The sequence below is a fragment of the Eptesicus fuscus genome, chromosome 15 (assembly GCF_027574615.1).
Source record: "Eptesicus fuscus isolate TK198812 chromosome 15, DD_ASM_mEF_20220401, whole genome shotgun sequence".
Lineage (NCBI taxonomy): Eukaryota > Metazoa > Chordata > Mammalia > Chiroptera > Vespertilionidae > Eptesicus > Eptesicus fuscus.
Window position 1 is genome coordinate 62574302 of NC_072487.1, and position 26790 is coordinate 62601091.

Below are 26790 nucleotides of genomic sequence, written 5' to 3' on the forward strand. Positions count from 1 at the left end.
GCTAACTCAGGACAAAAAAGAACTGTCTCGCCTGGCTGGTGTGGTTCAGTGGTTGAGCATCTACCTATAAACCAGGAGATTATGGTTCGAATTTCCGTCAGGGCACATGGCCGGGTTGTAGGCATGCAGGAGGCAGCCAATCAGTGATTCTCCTTATTGATGTTTCTATCTCTCCCTCTCCCTTCCTCTCTGAAATCAATAAAAATATATTTTAAAAAAGGACTATCTCCCAACTACTTTTACCAGTACTTACCACATAGAGGATTCAGAAGATTAGCTGGTTATTAGAGTCCATATAGGGACTAAAAATAGAAAGATAAGTAAACCAGAGAGCTAACTTAATACCTATCTGTTTACATGAGTTTCTTACTAGCTTCTAGTTTTTTTGTGTGTTTTGTTGTTTTTATTTTGCGGGATGTGATAATATTGTGAAATGGGTCATAACAATCACCTTTTGGGGAGCTAGGGGCCATAAGCAGATCAGAATTAATATTATCTCCTCTACCCTTTTGACCATACCTGCTAACCTTCCTTCCTTCAGTTTCTCACCTCCATCATTTTCTCTCTCTGTGATTTATACCATTTGTGAAATTTGTTTTACAAATAGCAGGTTTCAGCCAGAACTTCCATCCTCTTCCATTCCAAATTCCCCACTTTGGGATACAGGGTACTTAATAAATACTTGCTGAATTGAGTTTGGGTTGATGTCAGAGTAATCTAGCTTCTACTTTGCTGCTCTCTCAGGTGACATATTCTTTTTCCTGCCAGCATGCATGGCACACCTTGCAACCTACCCCTGTGCACACCTAATTTGATTCAGGAAGGGGCAAAAGACCAAGTAAATTATCTTGGAGAGGAATGTGTGTCTGTGTATGTTTAAGTAATGGTTAACACATAACTTCCCATTGCCATTCCTTGTGCTGCAGTTAAAATTTTGGAACCTTATTTATTTAGCTATACACTAGTGATAGCTATAGAGCTAGGCATACTTGGTAGGAATGACCTAGGAATATGCAACTAAAAATAAACATATATCTTTTTCCCCCCACAAATCTCATTTTATGTGTATGAAGTCATAAAGATCACAGTGTATGTTAGGTTAATACAAACTCCAGGTTATAAATTAATGAAGCTATACATTTAGAAGAGAAAATTTAATTAGCATTGACTTTTTTATCTATACTAATAAAAGAGTATTATGCTAATTAGACCAGGAGACCTTCCGGACAAAGCCATGGTGGTGGGGCCAAGGCAGAGGCGGTTAGGGGCGAACAGGCCAGGAGGGGAGGGCAGTTGGGGGTGATCAGGCCGAAGGGGGGTGAGGGCAGTTGGGGGCAAGCAGGCCAGTAGGGGGGGCCAGTTGGGGGCTAGCAGGCCAACGGGGGGGGGGGCAGTTGGGGATGAGCAGGCTGGCACTTGGGAGCAGTTGGGACAATCAAGCCAGCAGGGGGGTGGCAGTTGGGGGCAAGCAGACTGGCAGAGAGGGGCAGTTGGGGGCGATCAGGCCGGCAGCGGGGGACAGTTGGGGGCGATCAGGCCAGCGGGGAGCAGTTAGGGGCGAGCAGGCCAGCAGGTAGAGTGGTTAGGGGTGATCAGACAGGTAGACAGGTGAGCGTTAGGAGCCAGCGGTCCCAGATTGCGAGAGGGATGTCCCAGATTGGAGAGGGTGCAGGCCGGGCTGAGGGACACTCCTCACCCCTCCCCTGCCTCGTGCACAAATTTTGTGCACCAGGCCACTAGTTTTAGAATAAATAAACTTGTCTATGGGCCATGTTTTAAGCACTCATATACTCTCTGTGGGATAGCTCTGATAAACTGTGGTATATGAGACAACCAGCCCATTGGTGGACTATAACTCCTATAGTTACAGATGACAGGATTATAGGACTTAATTAACATTCAGCTCAGTCAGGTAGGTCCCACCTTTCCAAATATAAGCTTACTTAGATGCAAGATTCCCAGGGAAAATTACTGCTGAGTAGCTTAAGCTAGATGCTTCACTAGGCTTTTTTCTACCTGTTATTTAGGCACCTTATAAAAGGTCCATAAACTTTCTAGAAACTAACCATGAAAAGAATTTTCTTTATTATGATTTCAGAAATACCACCAGGTGCATGATGCCATGTTATGGCTTAGAACTAAGGAGTAGAATTCTAAGCCATAACATTCCAATTCTAATTCCACCTCTTACCTACTCTTAAGAAGCTAAAATATAGACAATATAAGATGGGCAAAAACAATATAATATATAATATTTCCATTTCATGATGGCATTTTGAGCACATCTCTTTTCCTTTCCAAAATCCTAATGAAATGACTACAATGTGTTATTTTGAATTTATATATATATATATATATGTAGAGAGAGAGAGAGAGAGAGAGAGAGAGAGAGAGAGAGAGAGAGAGAGAGAGAGTATTTATTCCATTTCTGGCAAAGGGCTCCTTGGTATTTCCTAAGTGAAGAAAGCAATAAAGGTGTGTTTTGTTATGTCTTTTTTTGGGACCTTACCCTATATATCTCTTCTTTCATCTGGCTGTTGATTTGTATACTTTAATATCCATTTTAATAAATTGCAACCTAGTGAGTAAATGGGTTTTCTGAGTTCTGTGAGCCCCTCTAGCTAATTAATATAACCCAAGGAGAGGGGGTTATGGGAACCCCTGATTTATAATCAGTTGGTCAGAAGCAAGGGTAACAACCTGGGGTTATGATTGGCATCTGAAGTGGAGGGCAAGCAGTCTTGTAGGTCTAAGCCCTCAACCTCTAGAATCTGATTCTATCTCCGGGTAAAGTCAGAATTGTATTGAATTGTAGATACCCAGTTGGTGTTGGAGAATTGCTTCATGGTAGGAAAATACCCTCCCCCATAAAAAGCAACTTTTATCATTAGAAAAGAAGGAGAGGGAAGCCTGAAACTTGTGAGACGCTGCAAAGAAAATAGATGCAGATCACCCTAGCTGGTTTGGTTCTGTGGATAGAGTGTCGGCCTGCGGACTGAAGGGTCCCAGGTTTGATTCCGGTCAAGGGCACATGCTTGGGTTGTAGGCTTGGTCCCCAGTAGGGGGCATGCAAGAGGCAGCCAGTCAATGATTCTTTCTCATTTTTTTTTTTTTAATTTTTTTTTATTATATATTTTATTGATTTTTTACAGAGAGGAAGAGAGAGGGATAGAGAGTTAGAAACATCGATGAGAGAGAAACATCGATCAGCTGCCTCTTGCACACCCCCTACTGGGGATGTGCCCGCAACCAAGGTACATGCCCTTGACCGGAATCGAACCTGGGACCCTTGAGTCCGCAGGCCGACGCTCTATCCACTGAGCCAAACCGGTTTCGGCTCTTTCTCATTTTTGATGTTTCTATCTCTCCCTTCCTCTCTGAAATCAATAAAAATAAAAGAAATATATATATTTTTAAAGAAAATAGATGCAGATTGGAAGCAAATTGCTGACCGCCTGATACAACATAGGTGAAGGGTGTCCCTGCCTGAGAAGTGAAGTGGATGGGATTCACTGGCACACCCTCAAAACTCCCGAATTGGGAACAGCAGAGGTTAGAAAGAAAGGTTAGCTGGGAAGTAATGGCTGAAGGACAAATCAAAGAACTTGGGGAACTATAGTTATGCCAAGTTTAGAAAGAGCAATAGATTACGTAAAAGTAACAATAATGAATATTATCGAGGGCTTACTGTGCCTAGGCTCTGTGCTATGTGTTTAGATGCACATTGTCATGGGGTAGGTGCTATTCTCATCCCTATTTTAAAGGAAACTAACTCAACCACTATGCTGTCACCTAAGTGAACTCCTGGTAATAATCCTTAAAGCAATCCTTTTATTATCCTGATTTTATAACTAAGGCACAGAGATATTAAATAATTTGCCCAAGGGCCCACAACCAGTAGGTACAGTTTTACCAGTTAGAGAATGAGTATAGCTCCCTGTGTACTGGGAAAGTTGCCATAAAAAAGAAATGGGAAATACCTTTTCTACCCACAGCTTCCTTCTCATGTTTTTCTTTGTTTGTTTTTGGTGACCTATTTCGGATCTCAGAGTGAACTCCCAATCTCAGAAAGGCAGGAGTTGTTAGGACAGACCCTACAGTGCTAAACTGGAAATAAATCTTAATTTTATTAATCATGTTAAGAACTAATATCCAACAGTTTCTTCATACAAAGCACTGCATTTCCTATTTGAGCTTAATCTTGTAGTTTAGCTCCTGTATTTTATAACTAATCTAGAAAAATAAAATTACAGAAAAATATATAATTTCCCCTTCATCTGAAACTCAAGAGATTTTACTCACACAGTGGGTGTAAAAACCTCTCGCAAATCCCATAGATGAGCCATTGGCAATTCAGTGTTACTCCAAAAGGTTCTTTGGTTATTAGGTGGTGGTGTGTGTAAACTTTCAAGTGAGACTATGCTAGTTCTGTGTCCTTTCGGAATATCAAAGTAAATGTTTTATTTTAGATACTGGTTGAATCTTGACTTCTTTCCTTTTTTTATTTTTAAGTTCTCACTTATTAAACATTCAATTCTTAAATTCCTTATACTATATATCTATGTTGTACATTTCTGTAATTCAGAACTGGGGTTCTCAAATTTTTGAGTGATTTAAGAGTTGCCTAGCCCTAGCCGGTTTTGCTCAGTGGATAGAGCATCGGCCTGGGGACTGAAAGGTCCCAGGTTCGATCCTGGCCAAGGGCACACATCCGGGTTGCGGGTTTGATTCCCTGTGTGGGGTGTGCAGGAGACAGCCGATCAATTATTCTCTCTCATCACTGATGTTTCTATCTATCTCTCCTTCTACCTTCTTCTCTCAAGTCAATAAAAATATTTTTTAAAAAGAAATGTTAGAATGTCTAAAGCATATCAACTAATATTCAGATGCATTTAGAAAACATAAGTATGCATTTGTTTCTCATTGAAATATTATACACACCTAAACTTTTCTAATTGAAATTGGTCCCAAAGATGAATTATTCCATCTCTCTACTGAGGAAACTGTGACCATAAAGATTAAGTTACCTAATGTTTGGGGGAAAATAGGCTAGAATCAAAATTTCCTAATTTCTAGTCTTATGTTCTTTGAAACTATAGTAATAATAAAGGTAAAGGTGGGCTCCCACTCATGTTTCCTGAGAATTCCTGGAAGACTGTTGAATCAATGGTTGGGAGTGATGACTCTTTGTGACAACATTCAGCGTTAGAAAGTTCATATGGAGGCCTAATAATCAGAGGTGGTCTGGTAGTTTAAAGGAGTAAAATAAATGGTTACTTTATGAGTTATTCTTTAAAAGTTCTGTTTCTGACACTGAAAATATATAGCGGAATGGCAGTTGAAGCTTTTTTGAATTTTAATAAAATGCTGAAATGTGGCCTGCCACTCTAGCTACTAGTATATGGAAGTACATTCTCACCTACTTAGAGCCACATTGAGGGGGAGCAGCCAAGAATGCTGCAGGGAACAGTTTTAGCACAAATTGTATGCCTTAACATAGTTAAGTTGCAAGACACAACTACTCTGGAGGTAAGTAACAAGTAGAGTTAGCTCTTCCTGGACAACTTAATGGCAAGGACCTCATACCTTGACAGGGTGCTTGAATAACTTGACATTGATTTAACCCAGATGTAGGGAATATCCACTTGTGCTTCCCAATAGAAATAGGTTTAGTATATTTCTTTCTAAGCTTCTCTCAAAACTACAACTCTGTTCCCTTCTCTCAGTTTTGTTGTTGTTGTTGCCCCAGAAAGCAAAATAGCTATCTTTGTATTAAGAGACAGGAATGCAAGATGGTTGGATGAAAGTACCATGATCCAAGTAATGGAGCATTGGACTTGAGGTTAGAATCTGGATTCTGATTGCACAGTGCCGCTAGACTGACTGCTGCATGATTTTAACCTTCCATACCTCAGTTTTCCATCTGTGAAATGAATAGTCATTCTTGTTTAATCCAGGCCTGTCCGTCAAGTAAAGGTAGGTGTGGAAACATACTACATTGTTGTAGCTCAGTAGCAAAACCTGAAAACATGCCACAAAAGTAAATGAAGTTACTACTGGACCCAGATTTAGAATCACTCAACCACCAACACCTATTGAATACCCACCTAAAAAGGCATATTAGACTGCACATAGCCTTAAGCCTTAGAATGCATTCTATAAACAAGATGTATTTTTCTTCAGTCTCATTATTGGGTCCTCACAGAAAATAATAATAATTACAGAGTATTAATAATGCTTTTACATATATCACATGGTCTTTTTTTCTCTCTCAGTATTTATTCCCATTCATTATATTATTTGACAATATAACAGCCATGAAGGAAAACAAGACAGATATTATCTTCATGTTTCCCTGAGTTTCGGATGAGACTTGGAGATCAAAAGCGGTTCTCAGTGAGGGAGGGTGACTTTTGGCAGTGTCTTCAGACATTTTGTGGTTACAACTGATACAGTGCTACTGGCATTTAGTGAGTAATAGCCAGGGATACTGTTAGACATCCTACAATGCAACAAAGAATTATTCAGCCCCAAATGTCAATAATGCCAGAATTGAGAAATCCTGACATAGCTGTTATAGCCAAAAGAATACAAAATTACGGAGTAGGATAGACCAGAATCCAGATCTTGGATTCAGTTTAGTGTTCTCCACTGTCCCTAAAACAGGGCATTAAAAAAAGAATCACATAAAGTCTGGATTTATTATTTATATATGGGGAGGTCTGAATGAAAAGTAGGGTTTGTTTATATCACTATTGATATACAATCTGTATCATATTGCTAGTCTGTATAGTACAGATTGTATAATCCAATAAAAATCTATTGAGCATTTGCTGTGGATCTTACATTTTGCTGTACATGTTCTGCAGGGAGCTTAGTCTACTTTCATCATATTTTTTATTTATTAAGCAACTACCAAATTTGAGTCATTTACCCAAGTGCTGTTGAAATCTGGGCACAGCCCTTTTAGCAGCCTCTATACATAGTACTGCCAATCTAAAGTTCCATGGGTCTTTATAGGAAATGTCACTAGGACACTCAACTAGAAATTAGCAGAGCCAGGACTTAATACCATCTGACTCCGTACTCTTGTTCTTAACAGTATTCTGTAAGCTTAACTCTCACCTACAAAGGGTGGCATGTGACTTTAGAAGTCCTTATAATACTGGATAATTCTTGTAGAATATTCCTCAGTTTTGCCCTTCAAACCATTTTATAACCCAGAAGTTAGAAGGCTCTCCTAATCCTTCTAAAGTTTTAACAGATGTCTTTCTGGATTCTGGCAAAATAAAGTATTATAGCCCATGGTTCTGTAAGCTCCCCCCGCCCCCCTTCTGTGAATGCCTCACAGAAAAACTCGAGCAGGAAATATTATTAGGAACAAACAGATAAAGCCAGTTATGCTACACAGCAGCCAAAGTACTCTGTTAAAATATAAGCTAATCGTATCACTTCCCTGCTTATTACCCGTAAATAGCTTCCAGTTGCCCTTGGAATAAAATTTAATTTCCTGAAGATGATCTTTGAAGCCTTCTTAATTGATACCTGTTCTGCCTCTCTCTTCAACCTCATTGGCCTCTACATGCCCTTGATTCTTTTTTTGCCTTAGGATGCTGCTCCCTGCCCTTCTACGCAACTCCAATAATGTATCTTTCTGTTTAAATGTTACCTCATTAGGGCTTCTCTCTTTCTCTCTTTACCTGCCCCGCTCCATACAAATTAGTTGTTTTACTGTTATTCTTTACCACTGTACTGTGTTTACTTCATATCACTTACCACAATTTAATTACAGTGTATATATACCTACACATATTTACTTCTCTACATATTTAATGAGAGTTTCCTCCTCTAGATTAAGCTCCACAAAGGCAAGAATCTTGCCTTTTTGCACCTGGCTCCTTTTAAGTAGATATTAAAACCTTGGTGGATTTTATAGGAATTAAATACTTTTTGAATGAATGAATATTTGTTGAGTGTTCTTCCAGATGTAGTTAGGAGGTAGAAATTAGTTACTTATCCTCCAGGAACTTTATATATATAACTAGAGGCCTGGTGCACAAAATTTGTGCATGGGGTGTGTGTCCCTCAGCCCAGCCTGCACCCCCTCCAATCTGGGAACCCTCAATGGATGTCCGACTGCCCGGGATCGGGCCTAAATGAGCAGTCGGACACCCCTCTCACAATCCAGGACTGCTGGCTCCCAACTGCCTGCCTGCCTGCCTTCCTGATTGCCCCTAACTGCTTCTGCCTGCCAGCCTGATCACCCCCTAGCCACTCCCCTGCCAGCCTGATTGATGCCTAACTGCTCCCCTGCCAACCCGATTGCCCCTAACTGCCCTCCCCTGCTGGCCTGATCACCCCTAACTGCCGTCCCCTGCCAGCCTGGTCACCCCTAACTGCCCTCTCCTGCTGGCCTGATCCCCCCTAACTGCCCTTCCCTGCAGGCCTGGACCCCCCCAACTGCCCTCCCCTGCTGACTCAGTCACCCCTGACTGCCCTCCCCTGCCAGCCTCATCTCCCCTAACTGCTCTCCCCTGCTGGTCTGGTCCCCCCCAATTGCCCTCCACTGCAGGCCTGGGTCCCCCCCAACTGCTCCCCGCCTGCAGGTCTCGTCCCCCCCAACTGCCCTCCCCTAAAGGCCTGGTCCCCCCATTTGCTCTCCTCTGCAGGCCTGGGTCCCCCCCCCTCCCCAACTGCCCTTCCATGCAGGCCCAGTCACCCCCAACTTCCCTCTTCTGCCAGCCTGGTCACCCCTAACTGCCCTCCCCTGCAGGCTTGATTGCCCCCAACTGCCCTCCCTTGCAGGCCTGGTCCCTCCCTACTACCCTCCCCTGCTGGCCTGATCGCCCACAACTGCCCTCCCTTGCAGGCCTGGTCCCTCCCAACTGCCCTCCCCTGCTGGCCATCTTGTGGCAGCCATCTTGTGTCCTCATGGGGGCGGCCATCTTTGACCACATGAGGGCAGCCATCATGTGTTGGAGTGATGGTCAATTTGCATATTACTCTTTTATTAGATAGGATGCTTTATCTTGTATTTTAAGAACTAACTCAAAATTTCCATAACAGAAGATTGCCAGGGAAATTCATAAAAGAGGAATTTCTTCCATCAAGAATTCAAAGCCCAGCTGGTGTGGCTCAGTGGTTAAGGGTCCACCTATGAATGAAGAAGTCATGGTTTAATCACTGGTCAGGGCACATGCCCAGGTTTCAAGCTCTATCCCCAGTTGGGAGTGTGCAGGAAGCAGCCAATCAATGATTTTCTCTAGTCATTGATGTTTCTGTCTCTCCCTCTCCCTTCCTCTCTGAAATATATATATTTATTTTTTAAGAATTTAAGGAAAACTCATGGAAAAGGTAGTATTTTAACCAAGCCTTAAGGAATGAGCCAGACTGTAAACTCAAAAGAGCAAGGGCCATGTTTTAACTTTATCTTATTCTGACACATTTTAAGTGCATGGTCCATGTTAAGTAATGACAGGATTTGCACATATACACAAAGTGGTGTGGGAGGAGCGGGAAGGAATTACAGGAATGACAATCCAAAGAGGTATACAAGTGTCAAAGTACTAAATTTATTGAGGAAGATCTGTTTCAGTGAAATATTTGAATGTGAGGAGAATTAGATTGAGATAAAGTTGGAAAAGTAAGTCTGTAATGGATAGAAACATAAATGCCAGATAGTATATCAGTATCAGAAGTTAGTGAAGATGGTTAAGTTTCTCTTTGCAGACAAATTAGTTTCTGGGAGTATAGCCTAAAATGAAAATTACAGCTTGAGAAATACATGCAAATGGTATCTAGAGTACAAATACTAGAATAGCTTGGAATACTGGTTCTATTGTCAACATCATCACCATCAAATAGCAAGATTCAGATTCCTGTAGTTGGCTTGGCTGGAAAAAGAATGTTTGTTTCCTTATATTTCTGGAAGGGAGCAACACACTAGCCTGACAAATCCCTAGGGGTGTTTGAACAGTTATTATAGAATTTGTATAATACGGAGAAGCTCCATGCAATGACTTCTAAGGTCCTTCCAATTCTTAGTGAGATTTCTATGTCCCACAAGAGATGGGCACTCGGGTTTCCATTTCAAGTGGCCTGCATCCTCAAATTGGAAGAAATGTCTCATCCGTCTCTTTCGGGCCTAATTGTTGGAGCCAGACTTTCTCTCCTTAGCTGGGTCAAGAAGGACCCAAGAAGTATCCAAGAGGAGCTCATTAAATGTCTGCAGTTGATGACATTGAGAAGGCATTTTGGAGAAATGCCTCCATTCAACTGTTTTTCCAGCTATTTCTCAATACTGTTCTATCAGCATGATGACAGAAATAGGCACAGATTGAAAAGATCGTAAAGACATTTCAGGGTATTTTGTGAGACTGGTCCCAGATGGAGTTATTAGGAAAGGCAAAAAGCAATACGAATATTCAGAGGTCTTAGAACTAGACCTTGGAAGATGAGAAGAGTTTGTTGTATTAGAGATTGAGATAGTAAGGATGGGCATTCCAGAATGAGGAAACAATGTGAGCAAAGATACCAGACAGAGAAGTGTGGAGTATGTCCTAGGAAGAGTAGAAACTTTGGCAATTGGACTTATTTGGCTGGAATACAAAGTATATGTAGGCAGAAAGGTAGGTTGGGCCTCTGAGAGATTTGTGCTCTCAGAACAAGGAGGTTAGAAGACAGTGGGAAGGTTAGTGGGTAGTGGAATTGTTTGAGTAGATAAGTAGAGCCAGGCTTTAGGTAGATTAATTTGTTATTGATGTGTCAGATAGGATGAACAGGACAGGGCTACTGTTAGGCAAATCTATGTTTGTAATAGAGCTGCTGATGGTAAAAACCAAAGGCAGGCTGCTGGGTGAAACTTCTAATTTACTTGGGATTAGGAAAAGTGACCAACATTGTGGCATTTATGGATACAAAATTATCACAGTGGGTTAACAGTAAGGCAGGTTTAATAAAGAATAGGCCCTGGGCCGGGAATGAGGATACCTAGGTTCTAGCCAGGATACCTCCACAGCTTTCCAGCATAACATTCAATAGTTTATACTGAGCTCTCTGTGCTTAGTTTCTCTGAACCAAGAAGAGATACTGTGAGGAAAAAATAAGATAATAGAGTTAGATTTACAGGAAGGAAGTGCCATTGTTTCATACTATGTCATTTGCTCAGATTCCATGTGATTATTCATTTGGTAGATGTACAGAATAAAAACATTTTTAGGTTAATCTTATCTTCGTTTGCTCTGTTTTCTCTACTGTCCTTTTATGTGGCACTTGTCAAGGTGTAGTGCCCTAGAGACTTAATTTATATAAAGGAGCTCGATTTGGCATTTCAGATCACTTTAAGGTCAAGACATGTGTATTCTTTTCCTTTCTCCAAATGAGTTTTGTTTACAGTTTCCTCACATTGTCACAAAACAAATATTTGACAAAAGTATTTATAAAGGCAAATTAGGCCAAAAAATGTAAATGTCAGGTTCTCCTAAAAGCTCTGTGGTTTCATACTCTAGGCTTCTGTGAAGTGAATAGTTAGAACTAGATGAATTTGAATACCCTTACAACATTTTTTAAGTTCAATGTGTCTATGTTGCTTCTCTATCAACTACATTTTTCTACTTTTTGATATAGAGCTATTGAATAATTTCTAAGCAACTCTATCAAATATTATAAAGCATTTCAGACTTATTAAAGTTTTCCCAGTGTGTCATTAGCAGGTTGAGGAATTAACTTCTATTTTTATGGCAAAATTGCCAAAGGAGAAATGCAGAGAAAAGTAATTTATTTCAGCAGGTACTATTAGTATGTACCAAGTATTAAAAAATGCAGAAGATTCATAGATAAATGCGATAGGGTCCTCATAGAATATATAATCCAATAGTAAGGACAGGTATAGAGAAACATTCTCTTCTGGAAACTAAACTGAAAAAAAAGTAGAATTAAGTTTTAGCTCTGAGTGAAACTTTATTAATCATTTTACGCAGTTAAGAAAAAAGAAGCTCTAACATATAAAACGGCTTGCCCAACATAGTATTTATCACCTGCATCTCTTTCACAGTTAAATTAGTTCTCTGTCCTTTATGTTTTGTTGCTTGTATGGTAATAGTATGGTCCATTCATGTTTGCCCAGGAGGCATAAGTGATCTAGAAATTGGACAATGCACATTTGAAAAATTAAGTGTGTCTTTAGCATGTTTCCTCTTGAAAATGATAGCCCTCCATGGCTGTATAATTCTCTTAGTAATCAGTTCCTCCAGGATCTGTCTTGCCCCAACAGGTTTCTCATATTCTTTGCTCAGCCTGAGCAGCTTAATAAGATGGAGGGTAGAGATGTGCAGAGATGAAATTTATGATAGAAGGGGGTGACCTTGAACCAGTATCTGGAAACACAGTGTTGATTAGAATTAAATCACAGGTTTGCTTTCTATCTTCCATAGATAGAATAATTTTTTTCAGGGCAGCTCCTGAGTATCATCCTTTTTACTAAAGAAGATATTATTAACCAAGAATTTCTGAGTAAAAGAGCCACTCCCACTAATTCATAGCTGCTCTTTTATTGTTTTAAAAACATGTCAGTCCATGCAGCATTTCTTGTTTGCCTAGATCACTGGCCTCTCATAAATGAAGGTTCTCGAAGTTTTAAGTGCAAATTGTTTGAAGTAGTTTCTCCCTTATGTCTCTGGTAGTTGGTTACTTTTGATGCAGCCCATTAGTCTGATGAATGAGCAATTCATCCACTTAGATTCTGCTGAGTAAGCAGAGTGTGTATAGTTTGAGTTCATCCATGAAAAATGCTTTTAGGAAATCCTGTGCAGATGACCTGAAGTAGTGGAGCTCATTCTGGTTATGGTGAAGAAAGAGAAAATAATATTGAAATCTGCAAATAATCACTAAATTAATTCCTTACCAGTTCTATCAATGTATTTCTTATCTTAGCCCAACCATTGCCATGAAGAATTGCAGTGAGAATTTATTGTAGATGATCCCTTGGAGTTATTTTTATTATCAACAAAGGCAAAAAGTTAGAAGGGAAAACAGTAGCCTTTGCTTACTGAAGAATTTTTAAAAGGATAAAATGTAAGCTGTGTGTGTGTGTGTGTGTGTGTGTGTGTGTGTGTGTGTGTTGTGTTTCTTTTTGCAATTATTCTTCTGAGTTCTGACTGTCTTTATAAACCTACAGTTGTAGCAAGTGCCCTAACAGCTCCCATTCCTGCCAGACTTAATCTGGGAGGAAGTGTGTGTGCGTGTGTGTGTGTGTGTGTGTGTGTGCGCGCACGCAATTTTAAGGTCTTTTTTTCCCTTTTTTCTTATTGACCTGACCTATTTTATCTCTACTTCCACTGCATCATCTTACTTACTGTTTTAGCCCATTAATGTGGTAGAACTTTCGGAATCCTAAGTTTTTGCCAGTCTGGCAGAGAGCCTGTGTAAACTTTGATTACTAATACCCTTTATGAATGGAATTGCTAAAATTAGTATCCTTATGATCACTGCACCTCAAGAAGGACACAGGCCAGGTAATACTATATCCATAGAATTTATACATAATACTACATCCATAGAATTTCTACCAGTCATGTTTCTACCAGTCAATTTGGAATAGGAATGTGAGGCCAGGGCCTAGGGGATACAGTTCATCAAATTGTATTTCCTGCTCCCATTTACTGGGAGCTACTATGTTTTTTTCTCAACAGCTCCAGTATATTAGCCTACAATGCCAAGTTATGGAGAGATACCTAAGCCCTTTTTAATTGTACTAGAGGCCCGGTGCACGACATTCTTGCACTGGGGAGGGGGGGTTCCCCTCAGCCCTGCCTGCATTCTTAGTGCTATGGCGGAGGCAGGAGAGGCTCCCGCCACCGCTTCTGCGCTTGCCAGCCTTCAACCCAGCTTGTGGCTGAGTGGCACTCCCCCTGTGGGAGCACACTGACCCCCAGGGTGCAGCTCCTGCGTTGAGTGTCTGCCCCCTGGTGGTTAGTGTGCGTCATAGTGACAGGTTGTTCCGCCATTGGGTCGATTTTCATATTACCATTTCATTATATAGGATTATTTAAAGTTTTCCCCTTTATTCCTACATTTCCTTTACCTCCTCCCTCCCCAAAAGGACAACATAAGTGTGGAATGAAGAAAGCTGTCAAGAGAATTGTAAAGTGCACCAATAGGGGCACTTGAAACAAAGCCAGAGCCATTTCTCAGAAATCTACTGGTCCCACACAGGTCATCAAAAGGCAGGATTAGTCCATTTAAAGTGATTGCTTGATCATGTGAACATAGTCCATAAGCATGAATCCTTGTTTATGGTAGTTTACTATCCTTGACCTTGAATTTCCCATATCTGAGCCAAAAGCTTATGTCACCAATCATAAATAATGACTGCACAAAGCAGAAGCCCAACTAGATAGATTTCTTTGTATAATGTTTCTACAAATCTAAAAAGGAATATGACCCTAATCGTTTTAAGAATAAAAACTTTCTTCTTTATCTTCCTTATCGTGGACATCAGGAAAGACTGTAGGCAATCTCCAAAGGAACTGTCTGAAGCTCCAGATTACATCTGTCTGAGCTGGAGAAGTGGGACCATGTGGCAGATATATGACCACATCTATGTAATCTTTCTGTGCAGTCTAATCTCCATAGTCCCTATGGATTATTGTTTCTTATCCATCATTGTGCAATACCAGGAAAATAAAAGAGAATTTGAAGTTTAAACTAAACCTATTAGAAGTAAGGTGAGTGATAAGATTCAGAATAAGCATTAGAATTTAGCCTTCTTGCTCATTTCCTAACTTCTGTCCATAAATTCATGTTTATTTTGCTAGAGGAGCTAGGTTTTACAAAGAATCTGGCCCTCTAGTTAAGCTTTACAATGTGCCTGTGTTGGGGGAGGAGTAGGCAGGAATAAAGGAAACTTCTTTTTTGATGACCCTCAGAAGTAGACTGAGAAAGAATTAGACCCTTGAATACAAGGAAGTTTTGAAAACTATTTATATAAATACTACCATACTTATTAAATGGGGGAAAGGGGAAAGCAGAAAGAAATGCAAAGCTGTGTGACATTCAGGGTCAAATGTGCCATTCCATTTCCCATATCTAATAGTATTAAGGGCCATAGAAATAAGCTGGCATATAGCCACGTTCAAGTACCCAACTGAAAATGAAATAAATACCCCCCTTCGGTTTTGCTAGAGAAAACTAGGTTGCCTGAATGAGCAAAAATGGAAATGGAAATGCAGCATTCCTAATCTTTCCACCTAGTTATAAAAACTTGGTAAATAACATATTGTAGATGGATTTTATCCTGGATTGAAAGTAAGGAATTCTAAAATTTTGTTTCTGTTTTTCAGTTCTATCCTTGAGTTATATATTCAGGATTTTTTTTTTTTTTGGTTAGTATTCTATAAAGTTATTTTTTTTTAATTTGATGAAGTAGTAGAATAAGGATAAGAAAAAAAATGAACAGTAGAGGTTTTAAATAAGAACAGGAGTGTTGCCCTGGCCAGGAGGCTCAGTTGGTTGTAGTGTTGTCCTGTACACCAATAGGTTCCAGCTTGATTCCTAGTCAGGGCGCATACCTAGGTTGCAGGTTTGATCCCTGGTCAGGGCCTGTATGAGAGGCAGAGAGGCAACCAATCAATGTTTCTCTCTCTTTCTCTCTATCTCTCTTTCTCTCTCTCCCCTTCCCTCCCTCTCTCTCTCTAAAATCAATAAAACATATCCTTGAGTGAAGATTAAACAAAAAGAACACGAGTGTAAGCCAGGAATTAAGATATGCACATAGGTTGACCTAAAACCAGAAATCCAGTGAATCAGTAAATAAACTTTGCTAAGGTTCCACTCATCATTACTCTTCCACAAGTTCCATTCATTGTAATTGCTTTACAAATCAAAACATTTGATTGCATGACAGTACAGTAGAGCTACTTTGTGGACCTTGACCCCAGTTCTTAGAGACAGTGGGGTGGAGCTAAATTAGAGAATATACAGTTCTTGAGAAGCGAATAGTTAAAGATGGCTGTGGAGTTTAGAGAAACTAGATAAAACAGCACAGCTCATGATTAAACCATTTTCTTCAGATTAATTTTTTTTTTCAGGTTACAAATTGAGTCAATAAATGATATTACTGTATTGCTACTCTTTGATTTATTCTTTAGTACCCATTCTTATTCTGAAAAAAAGCTGAGCTTGGATCTTCTTAGATTAGAGCTATGGAAGGAAAACAACAAACACTAACCAACTGCCAATTTACCTCCTATAAGCAGAATTTTTCTTCTAAAGAGAATGGTTAGGTATGTTTGATTGCTTTAGGAGATGAGTAATCTAAATACCCTGGACTCCATGAGAAATCTGCAGGCTGAGGGAGGTGCGGAAGGAGCAGCTCAATGGGATCCTGCTGAGGCTGGGATCAGAGCTGTCCCCGACCCGGGCAGAGAGCAGCACCAGGCCCAGGAGTCTGAGATCCTGCTGAACATCAAGGTCCAGCTGGAGGCTGAGATTGCTACCACTGCCCGCTGGAAGAACGGGAGGACTTTGATCTTGGTGATGCCCTGAGTAACAGCAATTCCATGCAATCCGTCCAAAAGACCAACATCCCCACGATTGTGGATGGCAAAGTGGTGTCTGAGGTCAACGACACCAAAGTTCTGAGACACCGAAGTTCTGAGACGTTAAGGCAGCAGAAGCGGGGCACCCCTTGGAGGGCAGGGGGCCAATAAAAACTTCAGAGATTTTTTTAAAGTATGCCTTTTCTCTACCTCTTAGTAATGCTGTCTGTCATATTATGCTGTTTTCCTTCATAGCACTAATCACACCATGAAATTGTTCTGTTTACTTGTTTCTCTCTCTATCAGGTACCTTGTCTGTCTTAGTCACTGTTAAATTACTAGCACTTAGCTCAAAATTTAGCACATAGTAGGAGTTTTATAAATATTTTTTGATTGAATAAATACTGAGAGGCATATTCAGGCTCATGAGCGTGACTGCCTATTTGGAATTTCGAATGCACTCTTTCCTCCACCAGCTGGAGTTGCGAACACAAAAAGAGAGCCCATCAACACCCTCCTCAAGTTCCAGCTTCCCACTCCCCACCCCCACCTCAGTGGCCGGAGTTTTTGCTCCTTGGTTTTTCTCCCAGATGGAACTTTTGCAGTAAAGCAGTGATGTGATAGTAAGATACAAGGCTGCATATGCCTTTGTCTAGACTTAATTTAATATAGAAAGCCAATTTATACCTTGTTTTCAGTGTTCTTAATTCTGATGCCTGGCTGGGATTGCAATTGCATCTAAATTCTGAGCACACTGCCCGCCTGGGGCAGCAGTAGACCTTTGCTTCAAATTTAAATTAGCTGAAGGCTGGTTGTCCTACATGTGAAAATGTGTTCTTAACATCCTGACTGAACACAGCCCATCCAGTTAAGTGAATTATCTGAAGTGCTTGCTTTTTATCTACCAACATGATTAGAAAGCCCAAGAGCAGTGAAATGTCATTAATGGCATCAATCTGTCCATTATTACAAAAATTGTCTGTTTCCTGCAACCCAAAGAAACTACATTTCTTCTTATCTCATATTTAAATTTGAACACACATTGAACATATCTATTCAAGGAATGATTCTGCAAAATAAGGGTTAGGTTTCTGAAACTCAAGGTGCAAATTCCTTCTGCCACAATTTCCAAAGATGATCTCTATGAGCACAGTTAGTTCTCTTTATCTCTAGAATATAAAAAAATAATTCTGAGTAAAGACGCTAGAAGAGCATTAATTCAATGGGTGAAATTTCACATAGACCTAAGTATTTATCAAGAATCAAGATTTTTATATCCTTAAGGTATTATATACTATCCTTTTCCTTAGAATCTTCTGCTGATTCTCAACTTTTCCTGGAAAAATGAGCCATTCCCACCATATGGTGACGAACTCTGTGGACCACAGCAGTACCATGCCACCTTCTCACCATCACCCGGCCACTTCAGCCTCCCACCTCCACGGAGGGGGAGACGGCAACATGATGATGATGGTGAGTGCCATTGGGAGAGGCAGCCTGGGCCCTTTCCCACACACTTGGGTAGTAGAAATAATTTAATTTTAGGACTGGAAGATTGTTATTTAAAGGCCGGTTTACCTATCAGAAAAAACTAAGGCAGATCCAGATGGCAGGTGATTTGCCCAAGATCATGTCGCAGCTTAATCACAGAGCCACACCAGAAGCAATATTTCCAGGGTCCTTTCTTCTATATTCCTTTCTTTCAAAACTAACTCTTTTCTAAATTAAGTTCTGGTCTTTATGTTTAGTGTAGAAAAGAGAAAAAGACAAAAGTCGATGATGGGGACAAAGGAGTACTTGTGGAGAGTGCTTGTGTAGGAATGCTGAAATGAGGGAGAAAACTTCCCACTGCAGTGAAGATTACCTACATCTGCAACTTTTAAGTATTCCAAGGTTCTTAACTTGAAATCCTCATTTAGAATCTCTAATTTGACTTGTTTTGGTTTTCTGACAGCACATGACCTTCTACTTTGGCTTTACGAATGTGGAACTATTGTTTTCTGGCTTGGTGATCAATACAGCTGGAGGTGAGTAAGCCACCAGGTGGTGTTTGAAGGAGACAGGCGCTTGAGAAACAGTGATAAGGAATCTGGAAACCCAGCATCTCTTTCTATTGTATTGCTGAATCATTAACAGTTAGGATCCTTAACCAACTTGCTTCCTAGGTAAGGACACACACTCCTTATTTTAGAGTTTCTGAAAAAATAATTTAGATACCAGATAGGAGTCTTTTGCACTCCATTCCCTCTCATCCTTTTCCAGTGTTTCCTGTTTGATAAGTTATTGGTCACGGTCTTAAAACTATACAGGCAGTCCTCGGGTTACATCGGACTCGACGTACGTCGTTTCGTGGTTATGTTGCCATCTCCCATTTATTTATAAAAAAAAAAAAAGTTTCATCATTTCGACATATGTACATCTGTGCTTTTTGTTTTTTATTATTTATTTACCACAAGTAAAGGTCAGAAATTGTTATCTTTTTAATTTTTTTTTTTTACTATTACACTTCATTACTCCTGTGTATATGCTCCATGTGAGTGACGTAGGTGCTTATGTAGGTGGGTTCCGACTTACAGCGAAAATTGCTTTACGTTGTGCCATAGGAACAGATCTCCGACATAACCCGAGAACCTTCTGTAGTCAAGTTAAAATGATGTAAGAAGCATTATACACACACACACACACACACACACACACACACACACACACACACTGAGTGGCCAGATTATTATGCGTTCAGAGATCATAATAATCTGGCCACTCAGTGTGTATACTGTGTGTGTGTACACACACACACACACACACACACACACACACATATATATATATATATATATATATATATATATATATACATATACATATACACACATATACACACACACACATATATATATATATATATATATATGTAATATATATATTAGAGGCCCGGTGCATGAATTCATGCATAGGTGGGGTCCGGCCAGCCTGTCCAGGGGGAGGGGACATGGGCAGTTGGCCAGCCTGCCTGCTGGTTGAACTCCCGGTGAAGAGGAAAATTTGCATATTAGCCTTTTATTATATAGTATGTACACTGAGTGGCCAGATTATTATGCATTCAGAGATCACACACACACACACACACACACACACACATATGTGTGTGTGTATACACACAAAGTAACTCTAGGTTAAAAGCTATTGACCTACTACATTGCTGCTATTTTACAGATAAGTCAAGCTTCAGATAGTGAAATACTTAGCCCTAAATCACAGAATTAGTATGTCAGAGCTAAAACAGGGACCCAGACCTTCTAGCCCTGCCTAGCTTTCTAATGTACCAAACTGTGCTCTACATCATTTCTGATTCTTGGCATGGCCCATCTTAGTGTCAGTCCAAGATTTGGGATAACTAATCACCACCTTCTTTGTGTCTATAATGTTGAGTTGGTGTGCCTTAAGTTCAAATTGCACAAGCTGACTAGTTAGTTGAACTGCTTTAGGTGCAGTTATATCTTTGGAGCCACAAAATCAATTGGTTCTGGGAAGAAGGGGATTATTTAATTCAGGTAGTGTGTAAAATCAGAAGTTTGAATACATTCTTAGCATTACCAATGCTTCCCAGTGTGAAAGATTTAGAATTGAAATGCCTATTCAAGAAATAGAGTCAGCACTTACAAATAAGTTATTATATTCCCTTTTGCTTAATGTATTCAGAATTAAGAGTAGCATCTTTTCTATGTTGTCTTTCTAGCTTGGATAGCATGCCAGCTAATGATTTTGCAATGTTTGACAGTACCACCATCTTTTCTTTCCCTGCTTAGAAATGGCTGGAGCTTTTGTGGGAGTGTTTTTACTAGCAATGTTCTATGAAGGACTCAAGATAGCCCGGGAGGGCCTGCTACGCAAGTCACAAGTCAGCATTCGCTACAATTCCATGCCTGTTCCAGGACCAAATGGGACCATTCTTATGGAAACACACAAAACTGTTGGGTAAGAAGATTGAACAGATCCAGATACAAGTTCTGGAGAGCTGGGTTAGCTAAATCGCAAAGCAACTATTTTATTTGCAACAGCCCTTCTTGAGTTAGTGATTCTGTACGACCTTGATCAAAACTGTCTTTGGAGGCTTTTGGCTTTTGGCTGTGGGTCATGAGCAGGCCAAAGGAGGAATGATAGGAACCCTTCTGCAAACATGAACATTTGTTCTAAATTTTAAGTATTGATCACTTTGGAAAAAGGTAAGGAATCCATATTGTAAAATATTTGCGTAAATAATAATAAACAAGAAATTCAGGTCAGGGTATAGAAGAATGGCAGAATCTAACTGATTCCTTTCTCTGAAAAATTGTACCTACCCAGCTTTAATCTCAGTTTGTTTATAATATGACTATACAAATGTCTGTATTCCATCTAAGAAAGGATTTGTGATAACTATTGGTTTTCTCTACATATTGACAAATGATTTTTGAGATTCAGTTTTAATAGAAATGTAGGTCTGAAAACTAAATTGGAGTTCAAGCAGTCCTACAGACCAATATCCTGCTCTCAAATAAACACAGTATTATTAATATCCACTGTACTGGTGAGCTTACTGAGACCAAACAGGTTGTGACTTACATAAGGTGACAGAAATAGTAAATGACAGAGGGGATAAATAGACAGATCTCTCGATCCCTAATTAATACTTTCTACTGTACCTCCCACACCTCAATTCTATTTCCACTTTTTTAGAAAGTGAACTTTGCAAAGGTGGAAGGCCCGAAAATATTCAGGCAAATAAGCATGAGAGGATTTAGGCTTCTCTTTTAGGATCCAAGGTGGAGGTAAGTCAGGAGTATTAGGCCTCCTTCCTCTCCTGAACTTTCACAGAGAGTTCCTCCTATTGACATGTCACCATAACTAGCTATTGCTTATAAACCTGACCACCCTATTATATTTCATTTCCAGGGATTAGTAAACAACATACATACACAAAAGTATCCATGAACCGCCAGGGTGGCTATGAGGGAGTCCAGTTCAAGCTTTCATGACAAATGCTCCCCCCTTCTCCTGATGTGCAGAGCTGCCTCAACACTCCCAGGGGTCTTTGATTGTTGTTTCCTTTCTTACTCTCCAGGCAGCAGATGCTGAGCTTTCCTCACCTCCTGCAAACAGTGCTGCATATCATCCAGGTGGTCATCAGCTACTTCCTCATGCTCATCTTCATGACCTACAATGGGTACCTCTGCATCGCTGTAGCAGCAGGGGCCGGCACAGGATACTTTCTCTTCAGCTGGAAGAAGGCAGTGGTAGTGGACATCACAGAGCATTGCCATTAACGTCAAACTCCATCGTGTGGCCTTATCGATTGCAGTGGGAAGCAGTTCAAGACTGGAAGACATTATTCCTACTCGAATCTCCCCTTCTTGCTCCTTAACTCCTTACACACACACCTTCTCAACAGAGGTTTAGCTTACAGTCTCTGAGCTAAAATAGTAACCCCTGACTGTTCTTCCTGCGCTGAGATTCCCGTTTCTCTTGAGATGAAACCACCCATGAGATGTCTTCTCCATTATCTTAGATCCAAGATATATGTTCTTGTCTAATACAGGTAGCTGTCTCTTCAGTGACTTGATCACCTGCTTTCTTTTTAGTTTTTAGTTTTAACAGACAATCTGAATTTGGTGGGGTTTTCCTGGGTCACTGGTGGAAAAGGATTGACTTCAGCTAGGATTCATGGCAGCTGAGGGAAATTCTTGCCCAACAAAACCCAGAATCCAAACTTAACACTAAAAAATAAGTTCTAGTCTTTGGACTCAATGAGTGGGAAATACGTTGTGCCTTTCCCTAGGTGTGATGTGTTGTACCAAAACCTTAGTAGTGCACAGAAGGTGGTTTGAGACTGTAAGTCTAGAGCTTACAGAAGTGTGCATTTTGGGGTGGCTGACTCATCTGTGGTGTTCCCACTTAACATTTTGATTAGAATGAACTTGCCAATCAAAAAAAAAAGATATGACAATCAAGTTGAGAAAATAGACGTAAGTATTTTAAAATAAAACCGTTGACATTTTACTTTGACTTGGTACCTTGGTTTGTCACAACTGAAAGAAGCAAAAAGTTTGAATCGTTATCTCCCATTATGTTTTATGTGTCTGCCTCTAAACCAGTGGTTTTCAAACTTTGGCAGGCATTAGAGTCACCTCAAGGGCTTGCTAAAAACACTAGTTGCTGGGCCTCAACCTAGAGCCAAAACAAGTTCCCAGGTGATGCTCCTGCAGATGGTCAGGGGACCATACTTTGAGAATCTCTGCTTTAAACCTGGTGGGGTGAGCATGGTTATTTGAATTACTGATTGGCAGGTGGTATGTCTGGGCTTCACTCATGTACTAAATGCTGCTGGTCGATACTTAATCATTCCACAAACATTTATTCAGCTGTGTGTGTATGTGTGCGCAAGCACACATGCGGGAAGGGCTATAGCCAGAGTAACTTTATCAGCATTATGAAATCACTAGTCCTTATTTGTAAAGATCTTGGAAATAGCTTGAAGGTTGAGAAAGACCTTTGATCTGAAATGCAAATTAGCCAGTCATAGGCCAGAAGGACAAAAGTCTAGCCCAAAAGTCTAGTCTTTGGAAAGGCTTAGGGTGTGGTCTGCTGATGGCCAGATATTCCTTACCCCCCAACATCCATGCCCACACCAGGCAGATCCTCATCCTCTACCTGACCATCTTTGTTACTCTTGGGGGCTTAATTAGATGACAGGAGGCCAAAATCTCTTCTCATGAAGAACCACATTGGAGTTTCAGTTGTTAGTCTACGCTGCAGCTTTGTTCCTAGTCCAAACTACCTCTATAAAGTGACTCTTCTATGCTGGTCTGTTAAATCCTGCCCTCCTTGGTGCTAGACTCCACCTGTGCCTCAGGGCAAAAGAGAGGACACAGCTATCCAGTTGGTTGTGGTTGTAAAGTTTGTACTTTCTCTGTGGGTACAGTTAAATAGTGGAGCGAGGAATGTGTACTTCCACAGCTTTGAACCAAGAGAGGGTGATGAGCCTACTGGATCGAGATTAAAACCTAAGAACCAACGCTTAGAGTTTTGTGCTTTTCTCTCATTCCAACCCCTTGTAGTGCTGATACTTAGGATGAGCAGAGTGAAAGACTGGTACTGACAGAGTCCAACATTAAGGTGTAAGTAGCCTGTGATTGCCTCAGAAGCCAAGGAATAACAAAATTTTGAAAAATAAAATAAGAATGTTTAGTAGTGACCCTGGTGCTCTCTAGAAATCTTGGCACGAGCTGCTATAAAGTAACCTTTTAGGAACAGGACCTTATAATTAAGGTAAAAAAGAAATCAAGGCCAGTTAAGACACAGTGCTATGAATTTGAAACTGGGATAGGTCTTCAGATAGTCAAGATAGAGTCTCCTGAAAAACCTGAATTCCAGCAATTCTTAGACTAGGTTGCCAAAGCAAGAAGCTAATGAAGGAGAAAAATAATAATAAAGTTTAAATTCCTTCTTTCTTGAGCTCTTGATTGTGATAATATAATGATCTTGTTGACTTTCATTTCTCTATCCCTGTTCATTTGAAATTTTAGTGCCTGACTTCTTTGTTCCTTTTGGATCCAGATTACTCTTTTCCGCCTTCCCTGTTCAAATCTTTTAGAAGCCTGTATCCCTATTTCTTTGGCATCTATGTTGCTCTCCATTTCCTTTTTCTTTCATAACTAGAAGATAACATCTTTCATCCCATATTTCTAATTTATCAATTCTCCCTTGCCTTCCTGATGTAGAACATTGCCTATGCAATAGATATAGATACCAACCAGAAGTTGAAACACTTGGTAGAGACCTTAAGCATGTTTTGAGCAGTTGTCCACTGGAATTTCTATGAAGTTGGGTAAAGGGCTACCTGGTGCCATCTGCAATTATAGAATCTTAGTTGTGCTCTCCAGTCTGTGCTGGAGGAACACTCAGCTCCTCAATGCCCACAAACTCCGTGTCCATCAGGGAAGTAGAGATTAAGGTTTCTTCACTACTTCTAGTGAAGGTAGGATAGTCTGGAGTTCCCTTTCAGGCTGTGGGGCACTGTTCTTGAGTTCTAGCCTTAAAGGGTTAGGAGCTGGAAGGGGGGGGAGCAGGAGGTACACTTTCATGTCATTTAATTTTGATCCTGCCCTTTCCAGCTGCTTCTTTCAGAAGATACATCTAAAGATACAGAGTCTGCATTTGATGTAATGCCTTAATCACTGGGTCCACAGTTAATGTTGACTGTTTTAGATTGTAAGCTCCTGGAGAGCAGTATTGCTACAGTAGGAATGTTTTAACAGTGTCGTGTACAAAAGAAAATAAATATTTTGATTTTGTGATCCTATGCGTGTTTTTTTTACCCAAAGTGATATCAGAATACGTGGTCTCTCTATTGTGCACGCAGTGTCTTGGCCATGACCGTCAGTTTTTAAGATGTCAGTTTTAGGCGGCATGGTCCCTTTGTGGTCATATCCTTCTCCTCCTACTCTCCTCAAAATGACAAGCTAGTCCATGACGCAGCTACATGAACTTTTGCACAGGAGACGAGCTTCCTGAAGCTGCAAATATCTCAGTATACCAAGAATTCCTAAATTTAAAAGCTAACTTGTCCTATCAGAATCTCCTCCCTATATTTATGGTGTCAGGCAAGAGGCTCGGAGTTGGGCCTCTAGGACTTCACTGCTGAGCCTTGACATGAGCACTGGCCGTGCCTACCCTTTGGTAATGCGAGAATCTTGGTGTTATGTGCCCTTCCCACTGGAGCCCAGAGGGCCACTCTGCCATTCGGCACCACTTCCAGTCTTTTCCATAGTGCAATATGAGGAGCATGGACTTTGTGGAGTCAAGTGTACCTGAGTTTGGATCCTGGCTCCACCACTTTCTAGAAATGTGACCTTCAGCAAGTTATTTTAATAATCCCCAAGCCTTAGTTTTCTCAGTTATAAAAAGGCAAGTAATATTTGTTTGAATTAGGAGCAATATGTATAAAGCCCCAACACATTATAGGCATATATATATATGCATGCCATAGTAAGTATATATATAATTACTGTTTATTTCCTGTCAACTCCCATCCAAATATAATCTCCATAAGAGCAGGGATTTTCTTTTTTGTCTACTTTGCTCACTGCTCTACCACTAGTTTCTAGAAAATGCCTGGCACCTTGGAGGAGCTCAGTCAATATTTTTTGTCAGATGAGCTTGAAATTGAACGATTGAATGAATACACTGCTCAATAAGTTACAGTATCTGCTCTAAGGAACTCACAAAACTAAAAAGATAAAAGTAATAATAGCAACAACGATAGTTGTTATTTATCCAGTACTTGTTATGGACCAGTCATGGTGCTAAGCTCATTCCACTGTTTCATTCCATTCCACAGTAGTCCTTTTAGATATAATCTCCATCATATTGGTAAGACAAAGGCTCACAAAATTTAAATCATTGGCTCCAGATAACACAGCAAGAAAGTGACTGTGCTAGAATTTCAGCTCAAGACACTTTTCACTCCACAATCCATGATTTTTAATCTTTTAGAGAATTTTCCCAAACATATACAAAAATAGAAAAAAAATGTTATGAATCCCTCTGCACCCACCACTCGGCTTCAATCAACAATGATAAATCCACGGCCAACTTGGTTCCCTGAATCCCTTGCTATATGATAACATAAGTGGAACAAAATTTACTCCTTATGAGCAGAAAAGCAAAACTCTACACACAGTAGTTTGGAAAGCCCTCATGAGGTCTGCTTGGATTAAACTCTCCTTTCCCTCCTCCCCACCAGCTGACCACCCAGGCTTCATGTGAAACCCCAGGGGATGGAATACTCAATGCCTGCTCTGTTCCTATGCTCAGGATGTGTGAGGCCTGATTCAAAGGAAAACTGCATGCAGAGAACTCCATTTACTAAGTGTGCTTTAATTACAGAAAAGGAAAAGTTTCCACTAAGCCTCCAAGGAGTTTGGGGGGTCCAGAGGAACAAGTTCAGAATAGGAGAGCAAATTTACACATAATCACCAAAATCTAATCTCCACAAGGGTAGGGATCTTTGTTGCTTTTGTTCACTGATGTTACTAAGTGCCTAGAATGGTAGCTGGCACATAGTGGGCACTCAAATATTTGCTGAATAAATGAGTTATAAGGATTAAAGTCAGTTATAAGGATGAAATGAAGTGTTCTGTGCACAGGGTCTTTTCATAAAGATGGGAAGAATGACGTCACCTCTACAGCAATTACCTTTTAAAGTCTGGGTGCTAAT

The 26790-nt window shown here is 40.3% G+C and overlaps 1 protein-coding gene across 1 annotated transcript in view; it reads left to right on the forward strand.

Moving 5' to 3' along the window:
• Positions 1-24868, forward strand: part of SLC31A1 (solute carrier family 31 member 1) — a 34050-nt gene extending 9182 nt beyond the window's left edge. The window contains exons 2-5 of the mRNA XM_008160898.3: positions 17846-18008; positions 18490-18562; positions 20342-20510; positions 21637-24868. Of these exons, the coding sequence (XP_008159120.1) occupies positions 17880-18008; positions 18490-18562; positions 20342-20510; positions 21637-21838 (573 nt within the window). The 5' untranslated portion in view covers positions 17846-17879 and the 3' untranslated portion in view covers positions 21839-24868. The remainder of the gene's footprint in view (positions 1-17845; positions 18009-18489; positions 18563-20341; positions 20511-21636) is intronic.
• The last annotated feature ends 1922 nt before the right edge of the window (positions 24869-26790 follow it).